The sequence below is a fragment of the Telopea speciosissima genome, chromosome 6, assembly GCF_018873765.1.
Source record: "Telopea speciosissima isolate NSW1024214 ecotype Mountain lineage chromosome 6, Tspe_v1, whole genome shotgun sequence".
Taxonomy (NCBI): domain Eukaryota; kingdom Viridiplantae; phylum Streptophyta; class Magnoliopsida; order Proteales; family Proteaceae; genus Telopea; species Telopea speciosissima.
In genome coordinates, this window is record NC_057921.1 from 52,536,873 (window position 1) to 52,554,453 (window position 17,581).

Below are 17,581 nucleotides of genomic sequence, written 5' to 3' on the forward strand. Positions count from 1 at the left end.
ATAAATAACTATATGCCCAAGGTGTAAGTGAGAGGTTGATTCGAAGACTTTGATCCCCTATATTGAGGTCAAATAAAATAGCCACTCACCCAATCGAAATCCATCGGCTGTTATTGATTAAACCAACAATAACTTGGGGTTAGATTAGGAATTTTACTTGGGTTAAACTAGTCGGGTTCTTAATTGGTCAGTCCCGGTTGAGCGACCATTGGGCTAGACCTCCGCACTGGGTATGATCGAATAAAATTTGGTCCAGGCTTGAGCCCGGCACGTTTAACAAATGCGCCAATTGAGCTTTTGGTTTTCCCAGTCAGGCATGGAATTGACACCCTTAGGGTGTTTGTCGATCTCGATCGGGCCTAACCAGGCCTCACCATTTTTCCCCTTACACCATGACTGCTCGAATAGGTAGTCAGGCCTGCATATGACAAGCATCGACACAATTATAAACGGTTGGTTGATTTCCTGACTTTAATCGGAGTAGCACTATTCGGTCAAACTGGGCTGTTGCACGATTTGCCACTAAACGGGCTCCAACCGGGCTCATTGCCTGAAAAATCTAAGATGAACTCTACACGCATGCATATGCCTGAAATGAACTATAACCTAGCACTAATTATTACATACGAAAGCATAAAAACAACAAGAGAAGTAGTTTCCTGTCTGAGAGTGTGACCTATACTAGCACTCTGTACTCCCATGTGCCTACCATAAATTTTGGTAGGGGAGGAGAATCAGATCTAAGACCTCCTGGTATCAGGAAAAGCATACCAATAGCATTATTAGAATTGACAATTAAATGATCTACACGATTCTCAAGGCACACACATTAATGCTACTGGAGAACATGAGGCCCAAGGGCGTGGGATGGTAGTTATATTTCACAGGATCAGAGGCTACCACAAAGCTGCTCCAGACTCTCTAAGTAAAATTTCCATAGTAAAAATGATGGTAACTTGTGACAACGCTAACGTTGGCTGGCAAGGTAGGTGTAGCTCAAAATGAATATGAATATGAAGAACAACCACTCTTTGACCCAAGATAAGCTCTTGAAACCCAACAAAGAGAGCCACCACAGGAGGAGGAAGAGGAAGAGATGGATATTAGGAGATCATCAACAGTTCCTTTACAGTTTCTATGTGTTTTGTTTCTACAACTCTCATGGATTGTTCTTCTCGTCGGCAGCCAGTCCAGTCCACTTACACCGGCCATGTTCATCTTTGGTGACTCATTGATCGACAATGGTAACAACAATTATTTCCCCTCAATGGCAAAAGCAAATTATATTCCTTATGGGATCGATATGGGTTTTCCATCCGGCCGATTCTGTAATGGTCTCACCGTCGTCGACTACGGTGGTAATTTTCTCATCACTTGCTTTACTATTATACAAGGTCATACTCATAGTGATCTTGATAAAAATATGCGTATATTAGGCTGTGTTTGGTATGCATTCTAGATCGATTTCACATTATTAGATAATAAAAAAAAAAACTGTTTTTTATCATCTAAGAATGCGAAAGTAGTCAAGTAGCAATCTTATGTTTCTCTTCTTCTTCTTTTCCTTTTCTTGTTCAATTCCATGAATTTAGCACTTTTACTGGGTTTACCCCTCATACCTCCATATTGGAGCCCAACATCAAAAGGAGAAAAAATCTTGAGAGGAGTCAATTACGCATCAGCAGCGGCAGGAATACTTGATGAAACCGGCAGACATTATGTAACCTTTCCAATCACTTTGCTCAGTAATTAAATATGGGTAGCTAAAAATACCAAATTTCTATTATTATTATTATTATTTTGACATTTAAATTTGTAGGGTGAGAGGACATCATTAAATGGACAGATATTATTATTTGAGAAGACTGTGAGGTTGGAGTTACCACCATTTTACCAAAACCCAGAGGCACTCTCCCAGTTCCTGACAAAATCCATTTTTCTCATTGGTGTGGGTGGTAATGACTACATCAACAACTATCTCCTCCCCAACATGTATACCAGTAGCAAAATCTACAATGGTGAAGCCTTTGCAGATCTCCTTATCAGAAACTTATCACAACAATTAAAGGTAATTTCACTACAATAAATCTTATTTAGTTTCTTTCTCCCCCCCCCCCCCCTCCTCTCTCAAAACACCAAAAGGGTGTCAATTTAGAAAGAACCGAAATCGATCATTTAAAATGGTACCAAATTGAATCAAAGAAGAATAGATTTGATTTTGATGTTAATACCAACTTAAGATTTACCCAACATTCCACTCTTTTTTTATGCCTCTCTCTCTCCACTTAATATACTCGTTTTTTAATTCCTCTCATACTTTTGTTTTATTTTTCTAATGAATTCATTCCACTCTTTTTTCTCTCTCCATTTAGTGCACTTGTTTTTAATCTCTCTTCATTTCCTCCCACAAATTTTTTTTAATGGGATCACTCCACTCTCTTCTCTCTCTCTCCACTAAAAAATCAAATAAAATTCATATTGAACCAAAATTGAGTCGGTATGATTTTGGTTTCGAAGCTAAGGTACTACTATTCTCAGTACAATACGATTTTGGTTTATGCATTCTGCATCTTAAATCAAATCGAAATTGTAACGAAATTCCAAAACCATGGTTTTAGTGTACGGTATTGGAATGGGTATCGGCATCACGTAAAACTGATACGATACCAACATGGTATTGACTTGGATCGGTTATATCCGACAAAATTAACTTCAAAATTCCTTAAAAAATAAGTTTTCTGACCATTTTACCTCTTGTCCATACTATGCTACTGATACGGTATCGATATCTATGACTAGCAAAATCGATACTTAGAACCATACCCAAAAAACCGAACCAATTAACACCCTTAACACCACCCCTCCCCCAACCCCACATCAAAATCATCCATACGGAAATGTATCTCAGCCCTTTTAGGTAAGAGGCTGGGAGTAGGAAAAACAACCCATATCAGTTCACCAGTCAGACAAGCTGGTTAAGTCAATGGAGCATATATTTCACCTATATCAGAATATTTGGGGCCCCCACCATTCCCTATTCAAAATTATGATAGACCCGCCCCATCTTTCATTTCCATAATTGCTAATTGGCCCACAAAATGTTTCCTCTGCATCGGCTTTTAAAAAATATATTAAGCTGTTGGCACTGTCACTAATGAAGCCAGAAACCTACCAAAAGGACGGGCAAGGGGCAACCACCCAGCATTGGTCAGAAGATCATAATGCTTCCCTTATGGTGCATTTAAATCGGATGAGACACGAGATCTGTGCGTGGGTAACCTTCCGCCACTTATTGCCTGCAAACTACAGAGGAAGCAACTTTTACTGAAATCCGGCCAAAGTTCAGCTTCTTTTTAAAATGGTATTGCTGGAAGTCTGATAGAAAACATACTTTGTCCTTGATATGATGAAATCATAGCTAACCCCAAGCTTTAATGAATATTAGTTATTTGAGCGATACGTTAAGAGTTTCGAAGCTGATGGAACGTGTTAAATTAAGTCTTTTAATTTATCTTATATTAGATTGGTCTAATCTAGTGCCCATACACTGGAGTGAGTCCCATTAATAGGAAACTAGGGCTATGTTTAGTATGCATTCTCAGAATGTATCCTAAGACTATAATGCATTCTAAAACACTTACAATACAGTTTGGTATGTATTTGGTACTAGCCCAAGAGGTGTTCGATGAAATGCCTAAGCATTCCGAAATAAAGAATGCATTTGAAGCAAACATGTAAGAAAGTTTTATTCAGTTATGATGCCTCTTGTATCTGCAGAACTTATACAGTTTGGGTGCAAGGAAGATGGCGCTGGTTGGGCTTGGAGCACTTGGATGCATACCTAGTCAACTTTCCATGGCAAACAGCAGCGACGAGGGTTGTGTCAAGCCAGTCAACAACTTGGTCACTTTGTACAATGCTCGTCTAGTTCAGCTGTTGAACACACTCAATGCCAGTCTACCTGGTTCTTTCTTTGTGTACCACAATGCCTATGACATCATCACAGACATGATCAACAAACCTTCCAACTACGGTTAGTAAGCCATAACTAGTCATTTTGGAAATACAGGGGAGGTAAGTTGAGTCTAAAGCTGTGTTTGATATGCCTTCTCATACGATAAAAACAACTAATTTTATCATCTGAGAATGCAAAATTGACCTAGAATGCAGACCAAATACAGCCCAAGTTTCTTGGGTACTGAGTCAAAGTGCACCCTAGGGGCTCTGCATAATAAAAGTTTGGGCCGATGTTCTCTGTGCCGCAGCGCAACCTGCACCCAGACACATGAGCCCACCATTTAGGAGGGCAGGGTGGTTATTTCGCCCACCCCATGTATCTGGGCACAGCTTGCGCTCCCGGCACAGAGAACATTTGGCCATAAAAGTTTATCCCCAAGTGAAAAAAACAAAAAATTCATTCGAAGCAAGAATTTAAGTGGCTTTAATGTGGTGCTGCTGCTGCACATGATATTGTAGGTTTTACCATACCAAATGAAGCTTGCTGTGGGAATGGGAGATATGGTGGAGCTGTAAGTTGCCTTCCTTTGCAAAAACCATGTACGAATAGAGACCAATACATCTTCTGGGATTCCTTTCATCCAACACAAGCTGTCAATAAAATCATAGCCACAAGGTGCTATACAAAGTCTGCGACCGACTGCTATCCAATCAGCATCTACCAATTGGCACAAATATAGAACAAAATTCCCCAGAAGAAACAAACTGATGCTTCTATTAGCATCTTATTCATCTCTTTATGTAAGGTTGTTAAGTTGTTCATCTTTTATTTCTCTCTCCCCCCCCCCCCCCCCCTCTCTTATAGATTTATATTGTGCAATCTTTCTCAGCGATCAATCTTTGAGAGAAGACAAGAACATATTTGCTACCAGCACATTGATTGTTGACACAGCCAAAGGCAATATAGAACATTAGGTAATGGTCACAGTAGGCTTCTCATGTATTTTTGTTTCTATTTTTAATTTCTGTGTCTGTGTCTCTTTAAGTGCAGGTAGATGCATGCTTGTGTGCCTAGCTCACCTGCATGAGCCTTTACTTCATAACAAAATATTATTGGCAACAACACTGTTGGCCTCTCTCAACCAATTTCAACTGAAACCCCTGATAGGCCCCTCCTCATATGTTATGGTTTCGATTTCCTGAGCGTGTAAATGAGGAGGGTGAGCTTAAACCGTTAAGGATACTTTCCTAGGACAAGTATCTTAGCTCTCTGCTTCCCTTGTTCCTGTTTCTCTTACCTATTTTGAATAAGAGTGTTGGAAACAATGAAGCTAAATTAGAAAAACAATTGTTTACTTCGAAGGTAAACGACCACCTAAGCCAAAGCTTGTATTTCAAATATTCAATACTGATTACATTATGCACTAGCTAATTTATAGGCTCCTACATCCCTTTAATAACTAATTCCTAAAGAATAACTCCCTGTGTAAAACGTACTCCTACATAGTGAATCTTTACACCCCACTCTCGTAAGGACTTGATGACTACTTTCTAAGACTTGGTCTACTAACTGTTGCAAAGAGTCCCACAACCATATGCAACACTTGCACGTCTCCATTCAATCCATTACTAAGGAAAGAAGTTGTAGTATAAGACTTGGTCTACTAACCCCTAATGTTGTTCGGCTCCCTCACATTATAATAAAGTATTCTCCCCCACCCCACCCTTTTTCTTTTTTAGTTGAATGAAAGAAGAATATTGGATTCCAGGAAACAGCCTCTCTGCCCAAAAGCAGAGATAAGGCTGTGTGCATTATAACCCTCCCAAGATCCTGTAGTGGTGAGAACCTTGTGTATTGGGTATGCCCTTTTTTAAAGAAGAATAGTGGAGTGGTAGGATAGCACTTGTGTGGTTTGCTTGTGGAACCCTAGGATCACAGCTTGGTAGAAGTAGAATACTCATGTTGTTGGTTAACTACTTCAGCCATATTGTTTACTAAGGCATCTAAGTCGATTTCACATTTATGAAAGATAAAAATAATTGTTTTTATTACCCGAGAATACGAAATCGACCTAGAATGCATACCAAACACAACCTAAGTTTCTACTTAGAACATCTAATTATTCTAATATTCAACCTCATTCTCTACTCTATTCTTTGTCTCTGCAATACTCTGTTTTGACCCTCCTTGTACTCACAATAAAGCCTGAGAGTGTTACCAAAAAATATAAATTAATTAATTAATAAAACCTGACAGGATCTGATCTTGGGTTACAGGAACCCTTCAGATGGGCTTGAAACTTGAAAGGAAAAGGAAAAGGATGAGATGGGCTTGGGCCTCTTGCTCATCAATCATGCCTATTATTCAAAGCTTAGCCTGAGTTGGGCCTGGGCCTGTCGTATTAGATACATTTTATCCCTCATTATAAATTCAAGAGAGAATATTCTCTATGTTGGGGGCGCAGGCTGTGCCCAGAGTCCCTAGACACATGGGGGTGGGCACAATGACCACCCTGCCCCCTTGAGTGGCAGGCCCATGTGTCTGGGCACAGTCTGCGCTGCGGCACAGAGAACATGAGCCCTAAATTCAATCATGAAAACTGAAGTATCTAACGCTATTATTTTCACTCCATGTTGGACAAAAATTTTTGGGTTCTGGTTACATTATAAAGCAGAATGGTGTTTACTATAAGTCTTTCTATGGTTAGAAGGAGAGACAAGAGGAGGAAATGAGATCAAAACAAAAACAAAAAATTTCTCTTTGGATAGTGAACTTTAAAATATATTAAATCTAGAAACTAAGTTTTACTTAACTTTTTCACTACTTTAGATTCAAGTAGAATAACATCATAGGGGAAAATAAAAGTATTTAAAAAAATAATTATTATTATATTTGATAAGATTTTAAGTCTTCTTTATCAAGAATAAGATTTTAAGTTATTTGCATAACAATTGATTACAAACGAAAACTATCATGGATAGACTTCAGGTGAAAGATCCAATACACACTTCAGGTAACATGTTATAAACATTCATCTTCATTATCAAAATTTTAAGTCTGAGGCGGTGTTTGGTATGAATTCTTGTTGTATTCAAGGTTGATTTTGCATTCTCAGACTATAAAACTTGAAAGCGAGAACCCTTTTCTTTATTTGGGTTATGTTGGTCTCGAGTTCGAGACCCCTCCTCCCCTATTGCCTGCAGCAAGTTAGATCTTTCTAGAATAAGTGTTGGTCCTTCGTGGGCCTTTCTTGACCCCTTGTGGGTCACCCCTAATAAGCTAAATTCTTGCTCTAAAAAACAAAAAAAAAACAAAACAAAACAGAACAAACAAACATGTGTTAGTACACAGGGTTAGGACTAGGGTTAGGGTTAGGGTTAGGGTTGAGACATGGGGTTTGTCAAATATCGTCAAGACTTATTCTAGCACCCATTTTAAAAGAGCCACATAAAAAGCATATTTTATGTACTTTGGGTTGGTATTACCTCTGTAAAGGAATAAAGATGTGAATGTGAGATGTCACAGGGGACAAAAAGTGACCTTTTTTTTCAAAAGTGGTAACAGATAAGAGAATGACTTCCCTAATGACTCCACAGAAGTAAGAGACAAAACACTTAAATGGAAAATGAAACTTAGGTAGACAATGGAGCATTTTGATGGTGAAGGCTTAGATTGAGAAACGAAAAAGAAGATAAAGGTTGAGAAAGGAGTGGCCCATCAACAAGTTAGATGCCAAGGGAGTAAGATGACTACCATTTTTGGGCTTTTTAGCCCTAATGAGTAAATGCATTAGAGCATGTCATTGAAAAGCTTTCTACCTAAAGTCAACAATTAAAGGCATTCGAGAGATCCAGTGCAATAATGGTGTGGGAAGAAAGAACAATCCTCCATGGCTCCATCCCTTCCCAATTCGATACGATATGTATCGGACAGTACTGATTTGAATCGGCTGTAAATTCAAAAAATCACCTTTTTGCCTGATATCAATAATTCGTATCGGTATTGTATTAGTATTGGTTATGGCCAATACTGATATGGTCAATGCGATACTGATATCTAAAACCATGGTCCTATTGGAGTAGTTGTTAAGATCATCTCCAATGGCTGAAAAGGTCTAACGAGAAAAGGGTGTTCAGATAGGAGGGATATCAGAGTGTAGATCTAGTTTTAGTTTTTTATTCTTGAAATTTACAATCGGTTCCACTGTATAATATTTTTAAAGGGTCCTTCTAAGCATCACTATGCCTAGTGAAGTAAAACGCTTCATTATTTGTTACTTGATACTTTGATAGTACATGGGTCTTTCGAAAATTTAGCTATTTCCTCTACTCATTTTAGCTGAAATTGTACCAATGAGATGCTCGTTCGATCCTCTCTATCACATAGACTAACCCATATATTACCAGTGGTAAATACTGAAACCTCATACTTCTCTAGGCATAGTGAGAGAGAAGAAGATTTTTTCTTAAATTTTGTTATATTCAAGGACTAAGTTTTCCTTCACTCATTGTAACCATTGTAAGAAGAGAACCTCTAAGAACCTCTAAATCACCTTAGGATTTGACGTTTCTTTTGGGTTGAGAAAAGATAATTCAAACCTTTGTGAATAAGGGGTGGGAATTAATGGTTACATTTATTTTTGGGAAATTTATGAAACACCCTCTGAAAATGAGTCGATACTTAGATCACCCCCTCATTTTTTAAAATACTCAGATCACCCCCTCTACATTAATAGTGTTAATCTACTGTTAGTTATTGGTGTAAAAGGACTATTTTACCCTTGTGCTAATCATTAGAATTAAATTTACAATACTACCCTTTCCTTCATCTTCAACCTAATTTCATCCTCTTCTTAACTCAATCTCAACCATAAGTTCGCCGGAGAGTCACCGGAGAGAAGGAAAAAAAACAAAAAAACCAAGAGGCAACGGGTGGCAGCTGCTCCGATGGTGACTCAAGAACTCCAGTGGAAAATTTTGGGGTTTCAGTTCCTTTCTTCGTTTTAGATTGAGATCCGATTCTGTAAACATTTGGTGAAATAGGTTAGTGCATTTCTCTTTCCTTTTACGGTTTCAGCTCGAGAAGAACATGGCAATATTTTTGTTTTTTTCTTTAGATCTGATTGAATTATCTTTAGAGATTGGTGGAACTCAATGTTCGTGTATTGATTGATTGTTTCACCACTTTTTTTACATTGTTTTGATGGATCTCTGAGTTCGTCTTGGACATTAGTTTGGAAAAGTTTGATCCATTGCCTGCAGATTTTTTACAGTTTTTACGAAACAGGTTTTGATGGATTTCTGAGTTCGTCCACCATTAATCCTTCCCCAGCTCGGATAAACCCATTGCCTGCAGATTTGTTGTCAGGTTTGGATCACGAAGAACTCCTCCACCCCCTCTTCTGTCGCCGTCGGTGTTGCCGTCGCCGTCTCTGTTTCTCTCTGATCCGCCGCTTTCAGGTCTCCTTTATCTTCCTTCATTCTCGTCCTCCGTCAGTCGGCCTCTCCGTTATGAGACCGTATCCTCTTCTCCATCTCCATCTGAACTTAATGAGAAAGAAAATTTTTGTGAAAATTTGCGGGTTTAAGTGGGTTTCGTATTCAGATTCGGAGAGTCGGACTTGGCCAAGGAAGTAAACTTGTGAATCTCCGGCGATCATTTGCATTTGCCATGGATACTCTTTCACAGCAGCTGATTTGTTTCTTGGGGTTTTGTGGTGGGAGAAACAAGGAAAGGTAATCGTGAGGTGCAAGAATCGTCGGAGATTCACGGCGTCTGAAGCCATACGATTGGTTGCCGGCCTATCACCACCTTTCGCCGGGATTATTGGGTCGCCGTCACAATGTTTTGGCCGCCATTCATGGCGTTTCTTTGAGGCAGAACCCTAAGGGTTTCATTTGTCTTTTTGTTGATTTGGGGAAGAAGGGGGAATATTTCCTTCTAATTCTTCTCATCTTTATAAACTTAAAATAATTGGGGTTTTTAGGTCGGTAAAAAGTAACTTTACATTAACCAAAGGGTAGTTTAGGGTTTTCAAAAAATTTAACTAGCTGACTTCATCACTTAACTAACGGTAGGGTCTAATTTGAGTATAGGGTTCTAATGTAAGGGTTGATCTGAGTATTTTCAAAAATGAGGGGATGATCTGATTATCGATCCATTTTCAAGGGGTATTTCATAAATTCAATGAGCCTAATTGTAACGTCAAATCACCATGGAAGAAGAAAACCTTCATTTTGGGCGATGGAAAACTCTCTCCAAAACTCAATGCAAAATTACCAAAAGGTTAAATAAAAGAAAAATATTTATCGAAATAAAACAAAAATTAATTGAAAAAAAAAAACCTTTACTTTCTATTTTGAAAAATATTGTTTTTCAAAAAATAATGGTAGTACCTTGATCAATAATACAGTAGATATTTATGGAAGACTCCACCCTTATCTTATAGTTAAACTCTTTTCCTCAATCATCCATTGTATGTTATCATTTTCTAAAAAAATAAAAAAAAAGAATTATTATTCATATAACAAGGGTGAGTTACATTTGAAAAAATAACAAAAGAGTAAAATGATCAAGTAAAGAGACAATAAGTAGACATTTCATTATCTTTGGGAAGAAGATGATCCTACAACAACGGATTTCACTGGTTAATAGACGACTGCCATCCATTAGTATTATGTCCCTTTTTCTGTGAGTTTTGTCTTAAGGAGGGAGAGGTGTTATTCACTGAGAGCCATTGTTCGTAGTATTGGTCTTGGATTGACGGATTCGTTTGGATTGGATCGGTATTGGTCAAGGCTTATCCAATATCGATCCATTGGTACATCCCAAGAGCAAAAAGCTAAAAAAAATCAATTTTTATTAAAAAATATGGGCAATACCATCCGATCCGGCTCGATTCAGGGTGATTTGGATCAATCCGATCCTCGATTACTAAAACTTTGAGTGAGAGCAGAGATTTCAAGGAGCTCAAGGATTTTTAGAGGATAAATACAAGTAATCGGATTCGGATAATGGGAAGTATACTGTCATACATGGGATACAATCTGATTACTAGCTTCCTGGAGAGAGAGAGAGAGAGAGAGAGAGAGAGAGATTTTTCTTGCCTCAATTGCAGAGTCTGATGACTTGACCTTCACACGGTACTGCAATGCTCCCTTAGTTGTAGAGTCCGACAACTCCAACCATCGCACAATGTAGAGGGAATGAGAGAACGAGGGATTAGGGATGAGGGAACGAGAGACTGGGGGAGAGGGAGTTGATAGAATGGGAGAGAAGGAAAGAGCGATAGAAAGGATCAAGGGAGAGGGACCCTTACCTCTGTCGGAAACAATAGAGAGATTGAATTAGTTAATGGTTGGAGAGTCAAGAAGAGAGATATTGGATAGATGATTTTGGAGAAGATGGGTTGTGTTCATTTATAATTTAACCCCTTTGTCAAATAATGTAGTGAAAAGTTTTGTTTTTTTTTTTGTTTTTCTTACTGTGAACATGAAAAAAAGTGTTTTCACTAAGATAAAAAAAAAACCATGAAAAAAAGTGAGGTGAGAATAAAGAGTCGGATACAATATTTTCTATAATATTCTAAAAAATTCAATTATTTGTTTGTATATGTTGATAAAATAATAAAGTGCACTAAATGCTTTAACTGTTTATATGGCAAAGAAATTATTCCCCATCCTTCTTCAAAGTCCTTTCATATTTGATATATAAATGAAGGAGAAAGAAAGCTACCTTGACAGGTGTTGTGCATTGTCCCGTGCCTAGACACAAGGATGAGTGAAATGACTACCACACCTATGGCAAAATGAAATTTTTAGGGGCACTGCGATCATTTCGCTCGTCCATGTGTTTGGATGCAAGGACAACACAGCCTTAAAATGATTTTTGCGGTCAAATAGAATAGACAAGAGATGGAAATTGAAGGGTAATTAGAAATCAAGTACCTAGAAATCTTGAATCCAGATCAGCTTACACGGAAAATTATCAACCCCAGTACTGGGGGCTCTGCTGTGTATATCGTGTGGCGTAGCAGTGGTCATGTGTACACAACAGGTCCCACCATGTACACATGACCACTGTTTAACTGCACGATACACACAACAGCGCCCACAGTATTGGGGGCGATAAAGATCCGGCTTACATTGCTACGATTCCTACGAGACAAAGGGAAAAAACCTGACGCCAGACGAGGGAACTAGTGAAAAGTGAGAAGGCCCACAGTGGATGGTCGGATGGAAACTCAACTTTTTCGAACTGGGAGTTGACCGAAAGGCCCACATTCAACAACATTTTGTTTGCTTGTTGCTTGGAGTTTTTGGTCCATTTGAACGTGATTTTCTTCTTTGAGACCAAAGGCGGTAAGTAACACTGTAACACACACACAAGCATGGGGCGTAAAATAGAAGCGCTCCATAAAGTAGGAACCTTCTGCTTTACTTAACTACACGTCTACACGTGCTGCTTTACTTTTTGACGCCGGAAATCCCTCCGTTGTGCACACTTCGCTGGTTCGCTACCCTTTTTAATTTTTATTATTAAAACCATTTTTTTTAAAATGGTTATTTTCACTCTAGTCTCCATCTTTCTTTCTCAGTTCGATAGCTATTCTCTCAAACCCTCAGAACCAAGTCATCAATACTGATCCTGAAACGGAAATCAAAACAAATAACCCTAGATTCATCGATTTCCATCTCTGTGCTCGACACCCAAAACATTAACCCTAACTCGATTTCTCTCTTCTTTTCCTCTTTCCAACTTCTATCATCCATTCCTTTCGATGCAGAAAGTGAGATTACGACTCTACTTCCATTCCTCGATCTGATCCATTCACTGAGAAAGCTTCTTCCTTTTAGCTTGTTTGTCAACTTCGAAGCTAGATGGGGGCTGTAACCTCATCCATGGCGGCGAAATTCGCGTTTTTTCCGCCGAATCCGCCATCATATAGGCTGGTTGTTGATGAAAAAACCGGGAAATTGATGATTTCCGATGTTCCACAGAAAGATAACGTTGACGTATTGAAGCTTTGTACGAAGAGAGGTAACGAGATAATTGCCATGTATGTGAAGAACCCTTCGGCGTCGCTGACTATTTTGTACTCTCATGGTAACGCTGCCGACTTGGGACAGATGTTTGAGCTCTTTACGGAGCTTAGTCTTCATTTACGTGTTAATTTGATGGGGTTAGTGTGGATTTTGATCTCTTAAGTATTAATTACTAAAAATGATTATTTGTTAAGTGATTAGCAATTTCCTTTGTTGCAATCATGTGATTAATCTTTACCGTTTGTGGACTGCGGAGTCTGTTCTACCCAAGTATGATATCTGTTTTTTGGTCTGATTTCTCCTAATATGGATTAATTGCGATCTCTACAGGTACGATTACACTGGATATGGCCAGTCCTCCGGGAAGGTATGTCCTTTTTCTTATGTTTTCTTGAAATTCTTCATTTCTGTTAAATTTTAGTTCCAGAAATAGTTGAAGAATACTAATCTATGCGTTTTACACCTGATGAAAAGCCAAGCGAGCAAAACACTTATGCCGACATAGAGGCTGCTTATAGATGTCTTGAAGAGACTTATGGAGCAAGGGAGGAAGACGTTATCTTGTATGGTCAGTCGGTTGGTAGTGGCCCCACTTTGGATTTGGGGACACGTTTGCCTAGATTGAGAGCTGTAGTTCTTCACAGTCCGATCCTTTCTGGGCTTCGAGTCATGTATCCAGTGAAGCGAACATACTGGTTTGACATTTATAAGGTTTTTTCCTTGTTTGGTTGATAATTTTGCAGTTGTTGAAGAGTTTAAATTCAATGATGTGCTGTGATTGCTACAAAATATGTGAAGGAACAGAATTACAAAAATAATATTTGCTAATAAGTTCCCATTTCCTATGTGCAGAATATTGATAAAATTCCCCTGGTAACCTGCCCGGTTCTTATAATTCATGTGAGTATGTCTTCCAATTTTTCTGTTTCCTTCCCAATGTTTTTGAAGCAAATATGGCATGTTGGTGTGAACAGTTGTTATCATAATGGCGTGGTCGGCCTGCAAAGTATGCAGTACCATGCACCATTTACATGTCAATTGGCGGGTCAAGGTTCTTACTTATGCCCCCTGCATTAATTAAAGACAGACATGGTTTTGATCCATCATAAAGAACTCTACGCGTTCTTGGGTTTATTATGTTAACCCTCTTTAAATTGTTCGGTTAAAACAGTTCAATTCTGGGGAATGTCTATGTGTCCTTGATGAATAAAAACTTTTACCATAATCTGAGTCTGGACCTATGGTCCAGAAACTCATTAGTCCAGACTGTTTCCAACTCTAAGATGAGGAACAGCGCTCTAATTGAAAGATCTATGAAAACCAGTTATTATCCTTGCCTTCTGTGTGGCTTTCTTCATCATTGCAAATGTTCTGTCAGTGTTTCCAAGTTGTAGGTCCAAAACAATAATCCGGGATGTCCTTAAGATACTTTTTCTCAGTTACATATCCAGGTTGGCCCTTTGTTTTAAACATTCAAGATGTTTCCTAGGTGTTGGTCAAAGAAAAAGAGGATGCCTAGGTGAGATGTAGGAGCCATATGTATTATGGGTGTAGTTCATAGACACTGATAGGGGATCTTCATCATTGCAAATGATCTGTCAGTGTGTCCAAGTTGTAGGTCCAAAACAATAATTGGGGATGTCTTTAAGATACTTTTTCTCAGTTACATATCTAGGTTGGTCCTTTGTTTTAAACATTCAAGATGTTTCCTAGGTGTTGGTCAAAGAAAAAGAGGATGCGTAGGTGAGATGTAGGAGCCATATGTATTATGGGTGTAGTTCATAGACACTGATAGGGGATCTTCATCATTGCAAATGTTCTGTCAGTGTGTCCAAGTTGTAGGTCCAAAACAATAATTGGGGATGTCTTTAAGATACTTTTTCTCAGTTACATATCTAGGTTGGTCCTTTGTTTTAAACATTCAAGATGTTTCCTAGGTGTTGGTCAAAGAAAAAGAGGATGCGTAGGTGAGATGTAGAAGCCATATGTATTATGGGTGTAGTTCCTAGACACAGTAACTTGGTCTAACAGTTGAAATCTGAAATTTAATTTGGCATTGTGAACTTCCACTGCTTCTGAAAGGATATGATTTGGTGGATGTCAGCCAGCTCGTTGCAAGTAGTAGGTTTTATGGCTGATTTAACTGAACTTTGATGTAGCCATTCTCCAACAGAAATTAATGATATGGTATTAAAACTACTGTATCCCTGATATTTAATATCTGACTGAATCATCTATATGTGCTTACTTTGGAAGCCAGTTAATATTTTTTGTTCTTGGTGCTTGCAGGGAACCGCTGATGAAGTTGTAGATTGCTCACATGGTAAACAGCTTTGGGAGCTCTGTAAAGAGAAGTATGAACCGTTGTGGCTTAAAGGAGGGAACCACTGTAACTTGGAACTCTACCCTGAGTACATAAGGCATCTCAAAAAGTTCATATCAGCAATTGAGAAATCTCCTCCGGAACTCAGAAATGGTAGTGATCGGATTACAGATCAATCAGAGCCTTCTCGGAATAGTACAGATATTAGGGAGAAATCAAGGTTAAGCACAGATCAAAGAGAGAAGTTCAGGCTGAGTACCGAACAGAGAGAGAATGCTAGGCCAAGCACAGACCATAAAGAGAAGCCAAGACCCAGCACTGACAGAAGAGAGAAATCAAGAAAGAGTTTGGATCGACCAGAGAAGGCAAGGAACAGCATGGATCAGCCAGAGAGAGGAAGGAACAGCATTGATCGGTCTGATAAAACTTGGTTTGGCTAAGAGTGCCTTTTTTTTTTTTTTTTTTGCTTTATTTAATCCATTTGTGACCAATATGACTTGCTTTGTATATATATACAAATATCTAGTTTCCCTGACTCTTGAAATTGGATGATGGCAGCTTTGGAGATATGATGAGATCGGTCAGATTATGCAATATCGGTTGTTTTAAACACACTGCTTCTGGGGTTGGAGGAAAGAAAGGTTAGCATTTGCATCAGGTTGTATTTTGATTTCCTTTTTCTTTATTTGATTAACCTGTCGGGATGATTGGTTCATAGAAAATGTCTTCTTTTCTATTTTATTTCATGTTTTCCAAAGAAATAATAGTGAATTTATTTAACGAATCTTATTTTGTATCTCAGTTCACTTTCTGTCCAATCTGAGTCATATCACACTATATAAGATAGACATATAGAAGTGGACATAGACAGTGCCGGGGGTGGACTTTTTTTTTATAAATAGTCATGCCATTTAAAGGACCATGTGTGTTGCAAACTAAAATCTCCTGCTTTGGTTCGAGCTTTTTGTACTTAATATCAAGTTTGCTCGCATAGATCTGCACAAGACTAACAGGGAGTACTTGAAATGAAAAAAAAAAGAAGATATTTCCGAACTCCAAAAGGCTTTGACTGTCAATAAGCAGGTTTGGCAGGGTTAGTATACAACAACAACAACTCAGCCTTATCCCAACTAAATGGGGTTGGCTACATGGACCCTTGCCCTCCAATCAGCTCTACTTGATACAAGGTTTAATTTGGCAGGGTTTGTATATTTAATTTAAAAAATCCATGAATGATTGATTTGATATAAATGTCGCTGATTGTTAGAGGCTCTTAGTCTGATGTAATAGGATTTTATAATGGTAATGTGTGTCGATTGATCCGAAATAACTTTGAATTTTCACTTGATTGTAGCTAAGGATGTCTGATGTTAGGGACCTAGCTACTTTCCAAATAAATTTTTTAGTTTTCTTTGATGATGATTCCTGTGAGGGTAGGGCTCAATTACACTGAATAAGTGTTCTGTATCAGTCAGACATGAGATGGTGTCATACAGTCCAGATGATGCACCATATTAAGGCAAAGGGGCAATAGTAAGTCTACTGTATTCATGTCCAAATCTAATATTTTTTCAGTTGTATAATGCCTTGTCATAAATGGGAAACTTGTAAAGTGTAAACATGTAAGGATACTCCATACAATGTGCTGCCTTGTAACTATGAATTTAGACCCCTTTTGTTTTTTTAAAGTGAACCCTTTGGACAGATAGATCTCCAAGATACACTTTGACTTTGAGCATCTCTATAAAGTGATAGATCTCCATGTATACTTTGACTATGACTATCTTAACATTGAAGGACTTTTGCCAGATAACTAACCTCCTTGTCTTGCATTCGTGCTCAGGAATCTTTTTCCCCTTAAACTTGCACTATAAAATCACAAGCATAGATTAATGCAGTTGACAGTATTTAAGAGTTAAAATGTCCTCTGAGGTATGTTATTCTTCACAGGCATAAGAAAAAGCACGCCGTGCACTACTGGCATTATCAGAACACCCTCACTTGTGCCACATCGTGGTTTCGGATCCCTGTATCGTATGGTAGCAGTTTCGTTCGTGCGACCCAGTAATTTCCATCCAATGCTCATGGCAACAAGAACTTCACTCCAGTTAGCTCTAAGCCTCTGAGAAATTAAGCAGTATTTGAATTATGAGAAGGAAGATTATGAGTCCTATTTGTTAATATTTTATTGTTCACTATATTAGAGAAGACGAAGTCAAAATGTAGAAAGATAATTGAAGTTCCTGTCTTCTGCCA

The 17,581-nt window shown here is 38.4% G+C and overlaps 2 protein-coding genes across 3 annotated transcripts; both read left to right on the plus strand.

The window, feature by feature from the left end:
- The first annotated feature begins 1,075 nt into the window (after window positions 1-1,075).
- LOC122664008 (GDSL esterase/lipase 7) lies at window positions 1,076-4,781 on the plus strand. The gene is made up of 5 exons (XM_043859683.1): window positions 1,076-1,358; window positions 1,593-1,720; window positions 1,820-2,068; window positions 3,778-4,033; window positions 4,477-4,781. Exons 1-5 carry the CDS (start codon window positions 1,097-1,099, stop codon window positions 4,695-4,697), a joined length of 1,116 nt encoding a protein of 371 aa, XP_043715618.1. The 5' UTR covers window positions 1,076-1,096; the 3' UTR covers window positions 4,698-4,781.
- A 7,768-nt stretch (window positions 4,782-12,549) lies between these two features.
- Window positions 12,550-17,581, plus strand: LOC122663793 (alpha/beta hydrolase domain-containing protein 17B). Of its 2 annotated transcripts, none has more exons than XM_043859437.1 (7): window positions 12,550-13,139; window positions 13,333-13,369; window positions 13,477-13,713; window positions 13,855-13,902; window positions 15,292-15,740; window positions 15,884-15,966; window positions 17,276-17,581. In XM_043859437.1, the coding sequence occupies exons 1-7, from the start codon at window positions 12,838-12,840 to the stop codon at window positions 17,449-17,451; spliced, it is 1,332 nt and encodes a 443-aa protein (XP_043715372.1). In that variant the 5' UTR covers window positions 12,550-12,837; the 3' UTR covers window positions 17,452-17,581. The 2 variants fall into 2 exon arrangements, with proteins under 2 accessions (XP_043715372.1, XP_043715373.1); XM_043859438.1 differs by having other exon boundaries at window positions 12,551-13,139; window positions 15,884-15,983; window positions 17,276-17,414.

Coding starts and splice junctions, on each gene's coding strand:
- LOC122664008 (XM_043859683.1), top strand. CDS start 1,097: ATGGATATTAGGAGATCATCAACAGTTCCTTTACAGTTTCTATGTGTT. Junction 1,359..1,592: donor CACCGTCGTCGACTACGGTG/GTAATTTTCTCA, acceptor CCATGAATTTAG/CACTTTTACTGGGTTTACCC. Junction 4,034..4,476: donor CAACAAACCTTCCAACTACG/GTTAGTAAGCCA, acceptor ATGATATTGTAG/GTTTTACCATACCAAATGAA.
- LOC122663793 (XM_043859437.1), top strand. CDS start 12,838: ATGGGGGCTGTAACCTCATCCATGGCGGCGAAATTCGCGTTTTTTCCG. Junction 13,714..13,854: donor ACTGGTTTGACATTTATAAG/GTTTTTTCCTTG, acceptor TCCTATGTGCAG/AATATTGATAAAATTCCCCT. Junction 15,741..15,883: donor GGAAGGAACAGCATTGATCG/GTCTGATAAAAC, acceptor GGATGATGGCAG/CTTTGGAGATATGATGAGAT.